The 18,580-nt window shown below is 47.4% G+C and overlaps 1 protein-coding gene across 2 annotated transcripts in view; it reads left to right on the top strand.

Annotated features, from left to right (window-relative positions):
* The first annotated feature begins 517 nt into the window (after positions 1–517).
* Positions 518–18,580, top strand: part of Wipi1 (WD repeat domain, phosphoinositide interacting 1) — a 38,000-nt gene continuing 19,937 nt past the window's right edge. For both annotated transcript variants that reach the window (XM_006970466.4, XM_042283031.2), the window contains exons 1-4: positions 518–712; positions 5,976–6,058; positions 7,915–8,084; positions 14,416–14,512. In XM_006970466.4, coding sequence (XP_006970528.1) covers positions 633–712; positions 5,976–6,058; positions 7,915–8,084; positions 14,416–14,512 — 430 coding nt within the window. In that variant the 5' untranslated portion in view covers positions 518–632. The remainder of the gene's footprint in view (positions 713–5,975; positions 6,059–7,914; positions 8,085–14,415; positions 14,513–18,580) is intronic.

The raw sequence follows: 18,580 nt of genomic DNA, 5'->3' as shown, positions 1-18,580 counted from the left end.
GCAATGAAAACACCACCACGTGGCCTGCTGCCTTTGCCTCGCGCACCTTCAGCCAATGGCAAGCGGTGTCTCGGAATCGGGGGCGGGTCGTCAGCAACGGCCCCGCCCACTGCCACCACTGATTGGTCAAAAAAAAAAGCTGGTGGCCAATCGTGGTTGGCTGAGGAGGCCCTGTTCTGTCAGTTGTTCGGTTCCCAAGTTAAGAGGCCTGGTTGGGCAGGGGGCGGGGCTAGAGGCAAGGCCGAACTGAGTAGAAGCCGATCCGTCCCGGACCTGGTGGGGAGGGGGCGGGGCTAGGTGCAGGGGCGAGGCTAAGGGGGAAATGGGTTGGGGCAGGTCTGAGGGGGACTCAGGTAGGGCTGGAGCTGGGAGGGGCGGGGCTCGAGGAAGGGGCGGGGCTAAGTACTACTTGGGCGGGGAAGGGTCCGGCTAGTCCAGGACCGAGCTGCCACTCTAAGGGGGTGGGCCTAGAGAGGGGGCGGGGCCACGTGGGCTCCGAGTGGGCGGGGCTTGCCTGGGGGCGAGACCGGGGCGGGACCGAGGCGGCAAGCCGGCCGACGGAGCCGGCGCGGGCGGGCTGCTGAGGTGGCTGTCCCCCGCTCCAAGCTGCGGCTTCCCGGGTCGAGCCCCTCATGGAGGCCGAAGCCGCCGATGCCCCTCCGGGTCGGGTGGAGGCGGCGCTCAGCTGCTTCTCTTTCAACCAAGACTGCACGTAAGCCACGGCGCCAGCCCCTTGGCCGGGGAAGTGGGGGACAGAATGTCGCCACCAAAGGGTGTTGTCCTGTAACGCAACTGGTGGCCAGCCAGGGCCGGCCGGCGGACGGTACCTCGGTGGGGCAGCCTGCGTCTCGCGGTTGCTCCGCAGTGGGGCTTGAACCCACCCGGACGACCCCTCCCTCCACTGCGGGCGCCTGCCAGAAGGGGCTGGCCAGGGTGACCCGAAGAAGTCAGCCAGGAGCAGGGTGGAGGGGGCCTTGAATGTGGGGGACCTGGTGTGGGCCACCTAGTGACCGAAGGGAGATCTGGGACCAAAACAAAGGCGACGGGAGCGGGGGAAGGTGCAACTTGACTCAAGAGGATGAGAGAGTTGGGAAGATGGGGAAAACTTTACCATTTGTCCTTGAGTATCTCAACGTGGCATTTGGGCAGGGCCGCGGACAAAGAAGCAGCTTATCCCTGTGGCCAGGCCAGCCCCAGCGACGGGGCATCCTGGCTGGTGGCTTGGCTGTAGGAAGCTTTCTTTTAAATTTCCCTTACTGTGTTTTCTTACCGTCCACCCAGTCCCACGAATCTCCTCCGGGAAGCTCAGGAGCCCTCTCTCAGCCCCAGACAGCTTCCCATCCCGGAAGGAGGCGCTCCACCCTGTTGCTTTTAAGTGGATTTTTAATGTTTCACTTTGATGGTCAACATTTAGACTTTGGTCCACGAACAAGGAATTACGTTCTAGGCTTAGGCAGGATTAGATCTTAGAATCTAAACATCAGCACACTTCTGTTTCCTTCCCTGTTTTCATGGAAGCCAGCCTGAGGACCATATGGAATAATCTCTTTGGAATGTGGAGCCCTGAAGCATCAAGCAGCTAGGGCAGGGATGACCACTTCCCAGTGCCCTACTTCCGGCTGTACCAGTTTCTGCCCTGTTCCTTGTTTTGGAGTCAGCTTCAGGCTTGGGCTTTGGCTGCTGGTGGCTGAGCTGTGCTAATATTGAACATTCGGTGGTGTAATTAAGGACATAAGCAGCCCTGGTTTCCATTCCCTTTGTGTTTCTGTCTGAAAACCTCTGCTCTGAACAATATGTCTTTGTTTGAAAAATCTGTATGTGTAATCGTAATCGAGTAACTCAACAGTTTGCTTGGATGAGTGACTCTCAGGCTGCCTCTGACCACAACCCACATTAAAAAGGACTTATTACAACATCTCCCAATAGCCATAGACACGTAACAGTAACATTCACAAACTATTAAGTGTGGTACACTCTGGGATTTTCTTGGTATTTTGTTCTCTTTTTGTTTTGAGACAGTCTTGTGTAATCCAGACGGCCTTGAACTCCCTAGTAGGTGAGGATGAATTTTAAATTCTGCTCCTCCTGTTTCCCGTTCTGGAATGCTGGGATTATAGGAAGTAGCGTCGTATCATCATACTGTAGTGCTGGGAATGAAATCCAGGGTTTTATGCTTGCTAGACAAGCCTAACCCTACCTACTATCCCTATTGTCGTGTGTGTGTGTGTGTGTGTGTGTGTGTGTGTGTGTGTGTGTGTGTGGTGTGAGATGGGGTGGGGTGCATAAGGTCCAATGTCTCAATCACCCTTAGCAAAGACTCAACCACTGAGCTACATTCCAGCCTCCAGGCCCTGGGATTTTTATGTCTTTATTTGTTTTTAAAGCTGTTGTAACCTGTTGAGTTGTTTGGGGGATCCTCTGGAGATGAGACTTAAATGCATGATAAAATAGATAAAATTCTGAAGTTTTGTAAGAAACTTTTGCAAGAGTGTATGTCTGTTGAAATGCTGGGCAGTGTTTTCCTTCCCACTTGAACATAGGTTAAAAAGGGGGGGGGGTAGTTTACTTACAAGTAGTAAGTCATCTAAATTACACTTCCTGATATTATTGGATTTGGAAAACAAATGTTATTGTCTACTCTAGTTATTAAATAATACAGAGTAACAGTTGGATAAGAATGCTGTTTTTCAAAACTGCAAGGTGCTTTGAAAGTTGGTTTCCTTGGTCCTTCCTGCAGCTCTGCTTTCCTGGGTGAAGGCTCTTCTGGGCAGCGCTGTCTTACCTATAAATAAAGGACTTGTCACAGTCAGTTGCCTGGAGCCCTGGAGGGTATGACATTGAATTTTAAAATAAATCATCTTCCTTGCTGGATGCATTTGGGAGAATTGGTGTGTCTTTTTCTATATGTATGAGCTGAGCTTGAGATCCAGTCTGTCTAGAGAAGATAGATAAAGAGAATTAAATTGTCAGCTACCTCATTCTTAATGCTTTAGAGCTGGGCTAGACACCTTGGGTGTATTTTAAAACTTGTGATCCGGATTTGTCTCAACTCCACTTCTATGAGAAGTTTGTTTTTGTGGAAAGGACGTATGGGATAAAATAAGACATAAATCTGAAGCCCTTGATTTGGAGTCGTTCAGAGTCCTAGAGCAATCATTTAGAATAAAACAGTGATCAGCGTGCTCTTTTCTCATGAACGCAACCCTTCTGAGCCCAGTGTGGCAGCTTGTGATGATCCTAGGTCCTCCCGAGGCAGGAGTAGAAAGATCACTTCAGCCCACAACCTCAGAGGCAGCGTGAGTAGCAGAGAGAGACCCCTTCACAAACATAAAATGAAGAAATAAAGAAGAAACTCATTTGTCCCGGAATCAGAACTTACGCCTGAAAATTATGCTTTTGAACTTACTTATTGCTGTGTGTATCCATGATGGGGGGAGGGGAGACACACTGGCCACAGTGCGCATGAGAAGGTGTGAGAACAACTTTGTGGAGTTGGATCTTCTTCTTCCACCTTTTCCCAGGGTCTGGGTTCAAATGCAGATCGCCAGGCTTACAGCTCAGCCACCTCACCAGCCCTTGACAACCCCTTTAAATTGCTAAGCCTTTTGGTTAATTTGTTGTTGCTGTTTCGGGTGGAGCTTGCTTTGTTTTGTTTATGTAGCCCTGGGTGCCTTCCAACTGGAGATCCACCTGCCTCGGCCTCCTCTCCCAAATGTTGGGATTACGTCTCTCTTTTAGTTTTGTTTTAGGACTCTCCTGTGTCTTTTCTCCTTACTTGCAAGCTTTACGTCTTCTGTTTGCGACTCAATGTGTCTGCACTTATAAGAAGAGAGTTTAAAAACACTCATCAGGGCTGAGGCTGTCACTAAATTAGTAGATGCTTGTCTCTGATGCATGAAGCCCTGAGCTCCGTCCTAGCACGTTTACAAGGCCAGCCTGGGCTACATGAAAACTGCATCCGAAAACAAAACAAAAGCCCAGAGTAGCAACCGCTCCAGTGTATTTTAGAGTTCGAAGATGCTCCTCCCCTGCTTTTACAGCCGCTGGCGTTTGTCCTAAGTGCGGGTGCCAAACCCCAGGCTTCACAGTCCTGTAGCAGCAATGAAGCCGTCCACGGGACGAACATGGCCGCTCCTCAGGTCGGAGGGCTCCTGTGTGCCTTGCTGATTCAAAGTTGACAGTAGATGCTTGTTCCTATATCCTAGGAAAGAACAGATGTTTGCATAGAAAAGGGAATTCTGAAGGAAAATAAAAATCATGTGACCTTCTCTTTTTTAGGTATCGAAACAAGAGGCTTGGCATCCAGGCTTCTAAGTTGCTTATTTTAGTATATGCTTCCCTGTGAAGGACGAATCTCAGCTTGGCATATATTTGCTGTCAATGGGGAAGTTGGATTGAACCATTGGGAGGCCCATTTCAACCCTGACATTCCTAGGGCAGAAGTGCTTGTGGTCACACGGCTTATCCTAAGAGGTTCTCTGCGAGGTTTTGGTCTCATTCAGTTTTTGAGAACAAAGCAGGAGAGGTGAGAGGTGATTTGGAAATGCCAACTAGAGGCGACATATTTGCTTTCTCTTTTCCTTTTTTGGGACACAGTCTTGTCATGTAGTACAGTCTGGTCTCAAATGTATGGTCCTCTTGATCGGCTTCAGAGGGCTGGGGTTGCACCTGGTCACACATTTTGTTTTCGTTACATCACCAAAGATACCTGGCATCTTAGTTTGCTCTCCATTGCTGTGATTAAACACTATGACCAAAAGCAACATGGGGAGGAAAAGGATTTAGATCACTTACCGTCCATCATGAAGGGAAAGGCAGGTAGTACGGAGCTCAAGCCAGGACCCTGGAGGCAGGAAATGAAGCAGAACCATGGAGGAGTGCTGCTTACCAGTTTGCTCCTTATGAGTCACTTGACTTGCTGTTTTATTCCACTGGGACCACCTGTCCAGGCATGGCACCACCCACAGTGGGATGAGTCCTCTCACGTCACTCATTAATCAAGAAAATACCCCCACAGACTTGCCTACAAGCCAGTCTGATGGGGAGGCATTTTTTTCCATCAAGGTTCCTTCTTCCCAGATGACTGTAGCTTGTATCAAGTTGAGAGAAAGGAAAACAAAAAACAAACAAACAAACAAAAAACAGCAACTTGGATTTATACCTTCCCTTTATTTATGAGTTAAAAGTGGAAAATTGGGGCTGGGGTGATAGCTGAGTCAGTGAGATGTAGATTTGAGCCCTAGAATCAATTATGATATTATTAATAGTAATAATAACAGAAAGAAAGGAAGGAAGGAAGGAAGGAAGGAAGGAGGGAGGGAGGGAGGGAAGGATGGAAGAAAGAAAGGAAGAAAGGAAGAAAGAAGGCTGGATGAGTTGGTGTATGCTTGTAACCCCAGCTCTGGGGAGGTGGAAACTAGCAGATCCCTCCCTGGGCTGGCTAGCCAGCCAGCCTTGACTATCTGCTGAGCTCCCTGTTGTGTGGACAGCACATACAACACACACACACACACACACACACACACACACACACACACACACACACACGAGCATGTACATACACATAATGATAATTACTCACCCTGCGGTAAAGGACTTCCCAAACGAACAATGAGATGATCTCTCAAGCATTGTGGAAGTGGAGATACAATGACCGTCCCTAAGCATTCCTTCTTTCCTATGCCTGCCCAGCTGGCAAAACAAGATCTGTAGGAGCTTTGACATTTTGCTTGGTGGCAGAGCCCAGGCACTTTCTGCCTCTTAAGAAGTCTCCTTTGACCTTTTCCCCTTTCCTCACAACTGTCTGCCAAAGCGTGCTTTGCCTTGAGTGGGTTATCAAGGATCTGAGTCCTGAAGATGTCTGTTGACCTGCACTTAGCAGCCTCTGGGGAAAGAAAGGGCTGTGAGTCCTCAGACAGGGCTGTGGTTGGGTGTGGTATCTGTTGTCATACCCGTGATGTCATTGTCTTCTGCAGGTCCCTAGCAATCGGAACCAAGGCCGGCTACAAGCTGTTTTCTTTGAGTTCTGTGGAGCAACTTGACCAAGTCCATGGAAGCAGTAAGTGTGTGCGTGCGTGCGTGTGTGTGTGTGTGTGTGCGTGTGTGTCTGTCTGTCTGTCTGTCTGTCTGTGTGTATCTATATGGTTGAAGGGACACCAAATCCACCTCGTAGACATCAATCCTTTTTTTTTCCTTCATTTTATTTATTCTTTTTGGAGTCCTGGGGATTGAACCCATCAGCCTCCTAAAAGCACTCCACCTCAAGGCTATGTATCCCCCAGCCATAGACTTCAGTCTTGAGGTTCTGGCTTCTGGATTAGCCATCAGCCTAAAGAATTGGTGTTGTGCAGATGTGAATACAAACCATTGTCTCCTCTTGCATAAAAGCCACAATGAAGCTCTTATTGAAATTTGGCAATAACCTAAGTGACATTTTCTTCTTTGTAAGAAGAAAGCCCTTGTATGAAATCATATTGCTGATGCTTTTCTGTGTATCTGTGCTCGTGGCGATCAGTTTTTGCTATTGTCCACCCAAAGGGGACACCTGTTGCTTCTTTTCTGTTACACTGGCTCTGTAGCCTGCTGACACCATTCACCTAGTAGGGACATGTTTTCTGTGCTTGAATAAAGTAACACAGTCATATCTGTGTAGCACGTATTAAGATGTTGAAGTATTTCTAGTGAGTATTTAAGATAATACCACTTAGAAATGTGTCTGTGATTTTTCTCAGTAATAATTTTTGCTGTTGCCATAGCGACAAATACTTCACCTCTGCATTTTCTGCAAAGAAAATGGTTTTGTAAATAATTGGGGCTCCTAATTGATTCTTTCTTTATTTGTAATCTCTGTGTGTGATAGAGATGTGTGCATGAGAGGGGGTGTGCCCATTCACATGTATCCATCCTCACCTTCCACCTGGAGACAGTCTCTTTGTTGTCTGCCGTGGCGTATCTGGAGCAAGCTGGACCCTGAGCTTCCAGGGATTCTCCTGTCTCAGTCTCCCGTCACAGACACACTGGGATTAGAGATCTGTGCTACCACATCCAGCTTTCCATGTAGGGCTTTGAACTCAAGTCCTCATGTGCATACAACAAGCACTGTACTACCCACCAAGCCATCTCCTCTGCCCTCGGCCCCTAATTTATTTGTAAGATGTGGTTGTTATTATATCATTTTTGTGACTGTTTTGCTGTGTATATGTCTCATGTCATATTTCCGGTGGGACTTCCCTACAAACAAGCAAGAAAGCCGAGTAACAAGATGGCCTCAGGAAGACACCAAGGCCTTGTCTGTGGTACTCTGGAGGCTTCCCTTCTGAGTGCACAAGTATTTTCTTGCACCAAGTATGGTGGTGCACACTCATAAAAACCCAGCATTCAGGAGGCTGAGGCAGAAAGATCCTGGGTCATAGAGCAAGATTCTGTCTTAAAGTGGCTAGAGAGGGGGCTAGTATGGATCTGTGGTAAAGTTGCTTGATGCCAAGCCCCAACCAACTCTTGCAAGCTGCCTTCTGACCTCCACATGTGTGTTGTAATATGCACACATATGCACATACACAGTAAGTGTTTGTGTGTGTGTGTGTGTGTGTGTGTGTGTGTGTGTGTGTGTGTGTGTGTTTAGTGGGTAATTCTGCCATGCATTCCATGCATCGGCTCTGGAAATCCTGGCTTTGTGTCTTAGTCATTAGCATCATCTTTGCTGTAGGTATGTGGAAAGGTCTCTGGAAGTGTTACCCCTAGAGACAGTTAAAACTTGCTGTTGGGGCCAGGGTGGGTCATTACTGATGAAGGATACCCAGCAGCAAGACCCAGAGCCCATGTGTGAACTAGCCTGTGTGGTACCCAGGGTCACAAAGTCCAGAGTCTTTCTCAAAGAGGCCATCTGTGGGACCTCACTGCTGCTTCCCCTCACAGATGAAATCCCCGACGTGTACATTGTGGAGCGCCTCTTCTCCAGCAGCCTGGTGGTGGTGGTCAGTCACACAAAACCTCGGCAGATGAACGTGTACCACTTCAAGAAAGGCACTGAGATCTGTAATTACAGCTACTCCAGCAACATTTTGTCCATACGGCTGAACCGGCAGGTGAGGAGGTGGGACCCCCCCAGGTTTCTAGGCTTCTGCAAATTGGAGTGTCTTTGGGCTAGCTAGATGGCTCAGCGGGTAAAGGCACTTGTCACCAAGCCTGGTGAGCTGAGCTCGGTCCCAGCCACCTTCACAGTAGAACAAAACTGACTCCTGCAAGTTGTCCTCTGACCTCTGCATACATGCAGTACATGTGCATGCATACACAGACAGAAATAAATAAATGTAATAAAAAAATTAAGATGAATGTCTTTGAGGTATAGCTCAGAATGCTTGCTTGGCATGTGCAAGGCCCTGGATTTGATCCCCAGTTCCCCGTAGACAGAGCAGCATGGTGGTGTGAACCTGTGATACCAACTCAGGAGGGAACCTGTGATGTCAGCACTCAGTAGGTAGAGGCAGGAGAATCAGAAGATCAAAGCCATCCTTCTTGGCAATATAGCAAGTTTGAGCCTGGCGTGGACTACATGAGTCAGTGTCTCAAAAGCAGGTATCAAATGCTGTAGATAACAGAACTTTTAACAGCAGACTTGGGCTCATGGGTGAAGTATAAAGAGCATCTACTTCATGCATCTTCCCCAGTCATACTGGCTCATATTGTCTCTCTGGCAACATGATGGAATGCCCATTGCCTGGCCAAGCTCACCATCTCCTCTTGGTGCAGGCTGGGCACCAGCACGGATAGGTTGGAGCTCTGACCAGGTCTGTTGTATGAGTTGCCTTAGGACATCTACAAAGTGTGGTTTCTCCCCCCCCCCCCCCCCCGGGGGGGGGGGCAGCTATGACCTTCTGCTCTGTCCTTGGCCTTTTCTGCTTGGTCAGCTACACAGTCTTGTGTTTCTGCCTTTGCAGCTAATACCCACTCCTTCCCTGCCATGCAAGGGATTGAACCTAGGATATCTCTTCATTTTAGCGAGAGTTACACCACTGCGCTAGAGCTACAGCTCCTTCAGCTAACCCTTAAGGATATATTCTTGTAGTGTTTTCATTGTTGAAAGGAAAATTACTCTCATCTCAAATACACAGTATGCCTTTAAACACACACACACACACACACACACACACACACACACACACACACACTAGCACTTAGGAGGTATTTAGTGTGTTAGCATACCCTTCCTGGGTGACTGGGTTTTACATCCTGTGAAAGCAGGGGCTGGGGCAGTTCTGTTCATCACTATGAGACCTGACGGGAGAGAGCTCTTGAACACTTTCCTGCCTAACTTAAATAAGTGGATAAATCAAGAGTCCCTTCCTGGGTTATGCAGAGTTATTATCTTGATTCAGTATTCCTAGGAACAGGGAATCCGTAGCATTCCTTGAGGATAGTGGTTTCTTCTTCTTCTTCTTCTTCTTCTTCTTCTTCTTCTTCTTCTTCTTCTTCTTCTTCTTCTTCCTCCTCCTCCTCCTCCTCCTCCTCCTCCTCCTCCTCCTCCTCCTCCTTCTTCTTCTTCTTCCCCTTCCCCTTCTCCTCCTTCCTCTTCTTCTCTTCTTCCTCCTCCTTCTTTCTCTTCCTTTTCCTCTTCCCCTTCTCCTTCTTGAATCTGAACCATTAAATGCTGATTAACATTTTTAAGACATTTTTATTTTATGTATATGAGTAGTTTGCCTACATGTATGTATACCACATGCATGCAGTGCCTGATGAGGCCAGAAGAGGGTGGTGAATCCCTTGTAACTGGAGTCACAACTGGAGTTACAGGCTGTTGTGGTTGCTGGGAACTGAACTCAAAATCCTCTGCAAGAGAAGCCACTAATCTTAACTGCCAATCTATCTCCAGTCCTATGGGTTTTTTGTTTTGTTTTGTTTTGTTTTTAAATAATGAGATCAAGTATTTTTTTAAGTTTCTGAGAAGGAAAAGATTGTTACTTTGAGTTTTTTGTTTTGTTTCATTGACATAGTAGCCTCATTCAGTAGCCTAGGCTAGCCTGGAGCTCAAAGTGATCCTCCTGCTTCAGCCCCCACTCCCCCAAATGCTGGGAATATAAGAGTGAACACCACACCTGGCTTGTTGCTTTGAGTCCATCGGCTATTTTGACGGAGTATCCACTAAATTCGTAGAAAAGAGCCACAGAAGCAGAAGATGGAAAACTTCAGTGACACAGAGCAGGCAAAAGACAGAAAAGAAGCCTGAGGTCTCAGTAAGAGAAGGGAGGGCAGCTTTGGAGTTTCCTACCTGAGAGATTTCAAGTAGGGTTCTTGCCTCAAGCGTGCCCCCGGACCTGTTGCAAGTTTTGTTGCAGAACCTTCCATTTTGCGCACAGTAGCCAGCATATGACAGCTAAATGTCTGTTTGGTACCTGGCCACCTTCTAAACACGACTTAGTAAATGTTATCCCAACCAGAGCTCTCAAGTAATACTCATGGAATTTGCTGGTATGATTTCTCAGGTAGTCTCATTAGCAAACGAGGCAAGTAAGAGCTACTTAAGTGTCTGAGTCTGTCAGACTGTAGGTACCAGCCTCCACTCCACAGAGCACTCACTGACTTCAGGTTCTCGTTCCCCACCTTCTGGAGAACACAGTTGTAGGCAGCCCCACCCTACAGTTAGTGCCGGGGCGAGCAGCAAGCCAGAGCTAATGGCCGTGCCTTTAGCCTTTTTGTCTTCCAAGATGACTTGATGCAGATCTGGAAGGGGTTCTGGTTTTCTTTTCTTAAAGTTGCCAGGCTTTGGACTTAATTTTTGGTTTAGGCAATTCATCTGCTGAAAGGAAGTCTTGCAGTGCCCGCAGAGCTGCCTGCCCAGGGTAATGGTAAAGGGCTCAGGGTGGACATGTATTGCCCAACAGCAATCACCCTGCATTTGTCAATTCTTCAGACATATGGCTCCTTTTTAAAAACAGGAAAAATGGCAGATTTATGTAAGAAGTTACAAAGAAACAAAAATCCATGTTTTCAGATAGGGCCTATTAGTGCACTCCGGTAATCCTAGCACTTAGGAGGACAAGGCAGGAGAATGGCACATCACAGGATAGCCTGGGCTATGCAGAATAGGACTCTGCCTCAAAACAGAAGCTTGTTTTCAAGGCCAGGAATGAAGCCCAGCTGGTATCGTGAGTGCTTGCCTACCAAGCACAAAGCCCTGGGTTCATCACATAAAACCAGGTGTGATGATGCATGCCTATAATCCAGCGCTGGTGAGGTAGAGGAAGATGAGAAATTCAAAGCCATCTTCTGTTGTATAGCAAATTACAGGGAAGCCTGGGCTGCAATGAGACCCTGTCTCAAAAAACCAAATATGCCCATTCACAAAATAAATAGGTAAATAAATAGAAAAACAAGGGCTTGGAGATGGCTCATTGGGTAGGCATGCTTTTTGTACTTAGCAGAAGGACCTGAGTTGAACTCCCAGTCAACCATGTAAAAAGCTAAATGTGGATGCACACACACACACACACACACACACACACACACACACCTGTAACTCTAGTGCTGTGGGAAGTTGAGGTCCGCTCACCTCCAGCCTCGATGGAAAATTCCAGCTCCAGATGCAGTGAGAGACCCTGCCTCAAAAGAACAAAGCAGAGAGTGGGGGGGGGGGGAGGACACCTGACTTCCTCCTTTGGCTCTGCATGTTCACGTGACCTCACACACATATGTGCATGTGTAGCTCACATATATCCCGTTCACAAATCCCTCTAAATATGCAGAAAGCAAAGGGGCTTAGAGATCCTGATATGTTCCATTTTCAGTCAGTGTCATTGTGTATGTGGTTAATGCAGACATGTGTTTTCTTAGATGACAGCCATACACTAGATGTTGTTAGCTAAGGAAGCTTTCATAGTTATTTAACCCTCTGCTTCCTGTTAGCCTGCTGCAGGTTGATTGAGGCAGATGCTTAAGGCAGATGTCTAATTCTTTAACTGATGAAAAGGATTAACTACCTATGAAACATAAGATGAAAGTCAAAATTGGCTGGGGATGTAGTTTAGTTGGCAGTGTTTGCCTAGCATGCTTGAAGCCCCGGGTTCAATTCCCAGCACCACATAAAACCAGAATTGGTGAGGCATGCCTGCAACCCCAGCACTTGGGAAGTGGGGGTGGGAAAACCAGAAATTCAAAGTCAGTCTGGGCTACATAGGGGGTTTGAGGTCAGCCTGGGCTGCCTAGGGAGCTTGTGGTCGGCCTGGGGTACATAGGGAGCTTGTGGTCGGCCTGGGCTGCCTAGGGAGCTTGTGGTTGGCCTGGGCTACATAGGAAGCTTGTGGTCAGCCTGGGCTACATAGGGAGTTTGTGGTCAGCCTGGGCTACCTAGTGAGCTTGTGGTTGGCCTGGGCTACAAGATGAATCACAGTGGTGAGCTGAAGGCAGGTGTGGCTGGAGCTGGAGCCCAGCTGGTAACAGCAATCGCCAGCTTGTGCTTGTTCCGGAAGCCAGCTCTGTGTGACTCAGGACGAGTACTTCCTCATACCCTCCCTGCGTTTCCTGGTTCCCTCCCTTTTCATTCTTGTCTCTGGCTGGAATGGTGGTGACCCAGTGGGGTCCAGATGAGTGGTCCACTGAGCTGACAGCACTGTAATGATGCTGACCAGGTCAGATGAGCCTAAAGATGATGTTCCTTCAAGAAGAACCTGTCAGGGCCACCCTCTCCTGAGAATTGGGTGCAGGGCTGGAAGGGGATACCAGAGACTATTAGAAACTCAGAACAGAAACAAACATAGAAAAAGATAAAAACAAACCCTGGTGTGGCTGGCAGAAGGGGATACCAGAGACTATTAGAAACTCAGAACAGAAACAAACATAGAAAAAGATAAAAACAAACCCTGGTGTGGCTGGCAGAAGGCAAAGTGATCAGGTGACCACTTCACAGAGAAGTGGCAATATTTTGAAAATTTTTTAAAGTATCTTTTGGTAAGTTTTTGTTTGTTTATTTGTTTGTTTTTTGTTTTTTCGAGACAGGGTTTCTCTGTGTAGTTTTGGTGCCTGTGCTGGAACTCACTCTTTAGACCAGGCTGGCCTCGAACTCACAGAGATCTGCCTGGCTCTGCCTCCACACACCACCTCCCTCCCCACCCCCCCATCTCCCCCCCCACCTCCCCACCCCCTGCCGAGTGCTGGTATTAAAGGTATGGGCCACTGCTGCCCGACTGGTAAGTTTTTAAAAATCTTTTCCGAGGGTCTGGAGAGATGGCTCAATGGTTAATAGCACTGGCTGCTCTTCCAGAGGACCCAGGTTCAGTTCCCAGCACCCACATGGCAACTCACAACTGTCTGTAACTCCAGTTCCAGGGAATCTGATACCTTCACACCAATGCACATAAAATAAAGTTATTCTGTGTATGAGTGTTCTGCCCACACTTATGTATGTGTGCCACATTCATGCAGTGACCAGGGTAGACAGAAGAGGGCATAAGATCCCCTAGAGCTGGAGTTACAAATGATTGTGTGCCATGTGGGTGCTGGCAGCTGAACCCGGGTCCTCTGCAAGAGCAGCCAGTGCTCTGAACTGTTGAGCCATCTCCCCAACACCCCCTTTTAAGCTTTAAAGTTCATTTATGTGTGTGGATTTGTGTGTAATGGGGGTGGATTGCATGTGCCACAGAGAACATGTGAAGGTCAGAGGACAACTTTATGTGTGGAGTTGATTCTCTCCTTCCATCTTTATGGGGGATCCAGGGATTAAATGTGAGTCCTCAAACTTGAGCAAGTCCATTTTCCCACTGAGCCATCTCACTAATCCCAACTTGGAGATCTTGCTAGAATTTTCTTTCCTTCTCATACACAGTTTTAACACTGTGGCCAGAATGCTAATTAAAAGAGAGAAGAGTGCCTGAAGGTGCGGTTGGGGTTGGACAAGGTGTCTCAGCCCTGTCATCCCAACTACTTGGGCATCTGAGGCAGTAGGACCATGAGTTCAAAACATGCCTGGGCTATAGAGAGAGTCCGGGGCCAGCCTCAGCAACTTAGTGAAACGCTGTGTCAGAAAACACAGAGAAAGGGATAAAATCTAGATTTCAGCCATGCAGAGAATCTAAAGAAGCCTGCATTTGTGTAAGAGGAGAACTCAGTCACCAGCATGGAATGTGGGAACAGAACAAGAGGTTCCCTGAACCATCTTGTTCTAGGGATGGGGAAGGAAAGAGGGAGACAGGGGGGCGGATCTCTAACTAAAGTAAAATTTAGGATCTTGTGTTTTAAGCATCTGCCCAAGTGGGCAATGCTGTGTCTGTTTATGTTCATAAACATGACCTTCAAAAGGCTTCATTAGCATTTCTCCCCCTTTAGGAGTGGAATCAAGTTAGAACTCACAGGCAAGACCAGCAAGGACTTGGTGGGTCCCTTTTCACAGGCTCTGTGGGGGAGGCTGATGGTTCTGTCTGATTACAGAGGCTGCTGGTCTGCCTGGAAGAATCCATCTATATCCACAACATTAAAGATATGAAGCTATTGAAGACCCTCCTGGACATCCCCTCAAACCCAACAGGTGAGTGCCAGCAAGAGTACCGAGTCTCTCCCCTCCCCAATGTGAAGGTGCTTCATTCCCAAGCTGCATTTTCACATCGCCTGAAAAATCTGAGCCCAGGGTATGCTTTGGGAGTCCTAATGGTGTCTGAGTTGAAGATGCATTTGAATGGTGACAGATTCGAATTATGAAAACCTGTGGTCCCTGTGGAAAGGCTGTGCAGCCTGCCTAGTAGCCCAAGAGAAGCATCCTTCTTCGGGGACCCATGTAAGCAAATGGGCTGGGGCATGTCGGATAGATGCGTGGGAGATTTCATGCATCCGATGTTGAAAGGTGTTTACCCCTAATGCATTTTTGTGACTGTTCATTACAGAGTAGGTGTGATAATTAGAAGCAAGTTTTAACTTGGTATGTCTGCACGGTTAGTTAGCCAGACCATCTGAACTACAAAGAAGGTGTTTTCTTATGTGAGTTTTAAAAATACTTTTCTCAAGGTGGGTAATATTCTAGAACATTGAATTTGGTTACATTCTCAGAATTTACCATTTAAGCTTCTGGTGTCTAAGATTGGAAGAGTTTGGATGGGTTAGGATGAAGTTGCAGATGCTGGGCATCTTCTGAACTCATTGAGCTGAAAGTGAGGGAGCATGAATCTCTTCATCATGGTGTGGGGAGTCGTCCCCCAGGGCAGTCTGTGTATCTAACAACCCAGGCTAATACTTATGGGTCATGGGGCTGGAGAGATGGCTCAGCAGTTAGAGCGCTTGTTGCCCAGCACCCACATGGAGGTTCACAGCTATCGGTGACTCCAGTTCCAGGGCGTAGATACCTTCTTCTGAGACCTACAGGCACTAGGCACATACAAATACATAGGTACACATACAAACATACACACATACATGGTGCACATACATACATGCAGGCAAAATATTCACACATGAAAATTTTAAATCTAGAAATACTTCAGTGAAAAAATTAATAGTTTTTAAGAATCTGTGTTCTAACTTAGTGTCACTAGATGACTACTTCATTTTCTGTAAGTTTCCCAATTCCATGACTTTCAATACAATTTCAGAATCTGCGTTGCCCCACACAACTGGGTGGGGCTTTTTGAGCCCGGGGTTCCTAGTTTGCTGTAAGGATGATGAGCATCTCACAGCCTAGGCTGAGCACTAAACTGGATAAAGCTTATGAAGGTGACCAGGACAGGGCTAGCCACTAAATCCTCCCCTTGACTGGTTTCCCTCTCTTCTCAATGATTTCAATGTCCTTTGCTGTTGATATCTGTGTGTGCATGTGTGTGATCCTGGGGATTAAGCCCAGGATCTCACACGTGCTTATTGGCACATTCACTAGCACCAAACAACTCCTGTCTCCTCTAAGATGCGGAGACTGGGGCTGGAGAGATTTCTCAGTGGTTAGAACTTACTGCCCTTCCAGAGGACCCATGTTCAGTTCCCAACACCCACATGATCACACACAACCCTCCATATAACTCCAGTTTCTGAGTATCCAATGCCTTCTTCTGATTTCCAGGGATACCAGACATACATGTAGTATACATATATGCAAACAAAATACTTGTGACATAAAAATAAATAAGTAAAAGTAATGTTTGAAAAAGATGCTAAGGCCATTATGAAGTTCTGAGGGAGGCTGGAAATGGTGGTGGTCAAGTGCTTAGCTAGCTGCCCAAGACCGTGTGCTCCATCCCTAACACTCAAGAAGAGAAGCATGAAGCTCCAAGAGTTAATGACTTTGAAGCACATTTCACAAGTGTCTTAGTTAGGGTTTCTATTGCTGTGAAGATTCTTATAAAGGAAAACACTTCATTGAGGCTGGCTTACAGTTCAGAGATTCAGTCCATTATCATCATGGAGATAATCATGGCTACATGCAGGCTGTCATGGTGCTGGAAAAGGAGCTGAGAGTTCTACACCTTGATCTACAGGCAACAGGAAGTGAACTGTCACACTGGGTATGGCTTTAGCATATATAAGACCTCCTCAAAGCCCACCTCTACCATAACACACTTCCTCCAACAAGGCTACACCTACTCCAACAGGGCCACACCTCCTAGTAGTGCCACTCCCTGTGGGCCAAACATTCAAACACATGAGTCTATGGGGGCCGCGACCAGGAAGGGATTCATAGTGGTAAGTTTACCATTTTAGGAGTAAGGGTTGAACCAGTCTAGAAGAGCATTTATTGTAACATTTCTGTGTGCCCAGCGGCAGTAGGCCCCAACAGGGACAGACCGAAAGGTTTCTGCACCCAGATATTGGTTTCTCCACCAGTGCAATAAATCAGATTACACTGAATTAATAAGACCAGGTTTAATCTGAACAAAGCAATTCCCAGGTGACTCTTGGGGGAAGGAAGCAGGAGAGAAAGCAGGTTTGGAGACAGTGTCTTAAATACTCTGTAGACTGGTCCTGTGCATCTCCAGGGGAGGAGCTGACCCTTGGTGGGCTTTCTGAGGAGCGGGGCCTGGAATGGGAGGAGTGAGCTCTTGAGCAGAGATTCCCAACACAGACCAACCCTCTGCTTATCTGGAACTGTGATCCCAGCTTTTCTGGGTCAGTGGAGGGCAGAAGCCCTAGCACCCTGTGGCAGGGGTGAAATGCCCTCATCATGGGCTGTGGACAATGCAAGAGAAGACGTGCTTTTATGATGGGCACATGAAATGCTGGGATCTGAGCAGAGGTCCCAGAGGAGAGGGCCTGAGCTCTGCTTTGCTGGGTTTGGGAAGAGATGATCAGTACATAGAAAAGTACACTCTAAAGAGAGTGCATTTGGGGTACAGTTAGCCCATTTCCTGCCTCTCACTCATCTCTCACTTGGCCACTGGGACTGTGTGTTGGAGCAGCTTCAGCACAGAGGCATGCCCCACTATAGGAAAAAGGAAATGACTCCTTCTTACTCTTAGTCTTCATCTAATATACACGCATGTGTCCCCTAATGACAGGAGGAGTTCCAAGAACTGTGTCGTTAGGTGGTTTCCTCATTGGCAAACCTCACAGTATCCTTGTGCAAACCTAGATAGCGTAGCATAGTAAACCTGGGCTGTATGGTGAATACTATTGTGTGTATGGTCTATCCTTGGCTAGAATAGTGGTTTATTTGTTTCTCTGTATTTGTTTCTCTGCAGCCAAGAAAACTCATTGGTTGCCTAATTTTTGCAGTGAGGGCAGAGCAAGGAGAAAAATAAAATTAGGAGGTTGTTTGTGCCCTTGATGAAAGGGAGTAAGTCTCTTTTCATCTGTTTGTTGAGATAGGGTCTTACCGTATAGCCCAGGCTAGCCTCAAACCCTCAATCTTCCAGCCTCTGTCTCCTGAATGCTGGGATTAGAGATGTGCATCCCCATTCCTGCCAACACTAAATCAATCACTTTTATCTCAAGAAAATTTAGAGCCAGGAGTTGTGATGCACACACCCATAATCCAGCTTTCAGGAGCCTGAAGCAGAAGGCTTCCATGAGCTGGAGGCCAGTCTGAGCTACATAGTGAGTTCCAGGATAAGTAAGAGCTACATAGTTGAGACCCTGCTCCTTGCTCCCTGTTCCCTTGCAGAAAAACATGAAAAACATTTTCTTGGTCTCAGATAAATATTACAACAGGATTTAGGGATGTGTTGATTAATTCATCTAAGAGACAGGCAAGTTAATCACAGCACATCCATTTAGATGCCTAATGTCCTCTCAGAGCAGTAGCCCCAAATAGTCTCAAATCCCAGATTCACAGTTCCCACCGCTGCCTCCTCTGAACTGCCTTTTCCTGGCAGTGAGCTGGGGTGATGGGTTCCGGCTTTTGGAGCTGCACGGAGTGGAGGGACTGACTAAATGTGTGAAGAAGCCAGGGTTCATCTGTGTTTGTGTCAACAGCCAGCCTCTCTCTCTAGTCTCCCTTCATCCCGAGGGCAGCTCCCAGGTCAGCACATCAGTTTGTCACTCTGTACTGTGAAGAACATAACTCCTCAGATGCCCAGAGCTTCCTCGTGTGAGCTCTGTCTTGTTTGTTTTCTATGCAAACACTGCCTCCTGGCTTTAGAAACCCTTCCTTGGAACACAAGGAAGACAGAATGCCTTG

The sequence above is a fragment of the Peromyscus maniculatus genome, chromosome 8, assembly GCF_049852395.1.
Source record: "Peromyscus maniculatus bairdii isolate BWxNUB_F1_BW_parent chromosome 8, HU_Pman_BW_mat_3.1, whole genome shotgun sequence".
NCBI lineage: Eukaryota > Metazoa > Chordata > Mammalia > Rodentia > Cricetidae > Peromyscus > Peromyscus maniculatus.
Note: the sequence above shows the minus strand (reverse complement) of the source record. Positions and strands in the feature narration are given on the sequence as shown.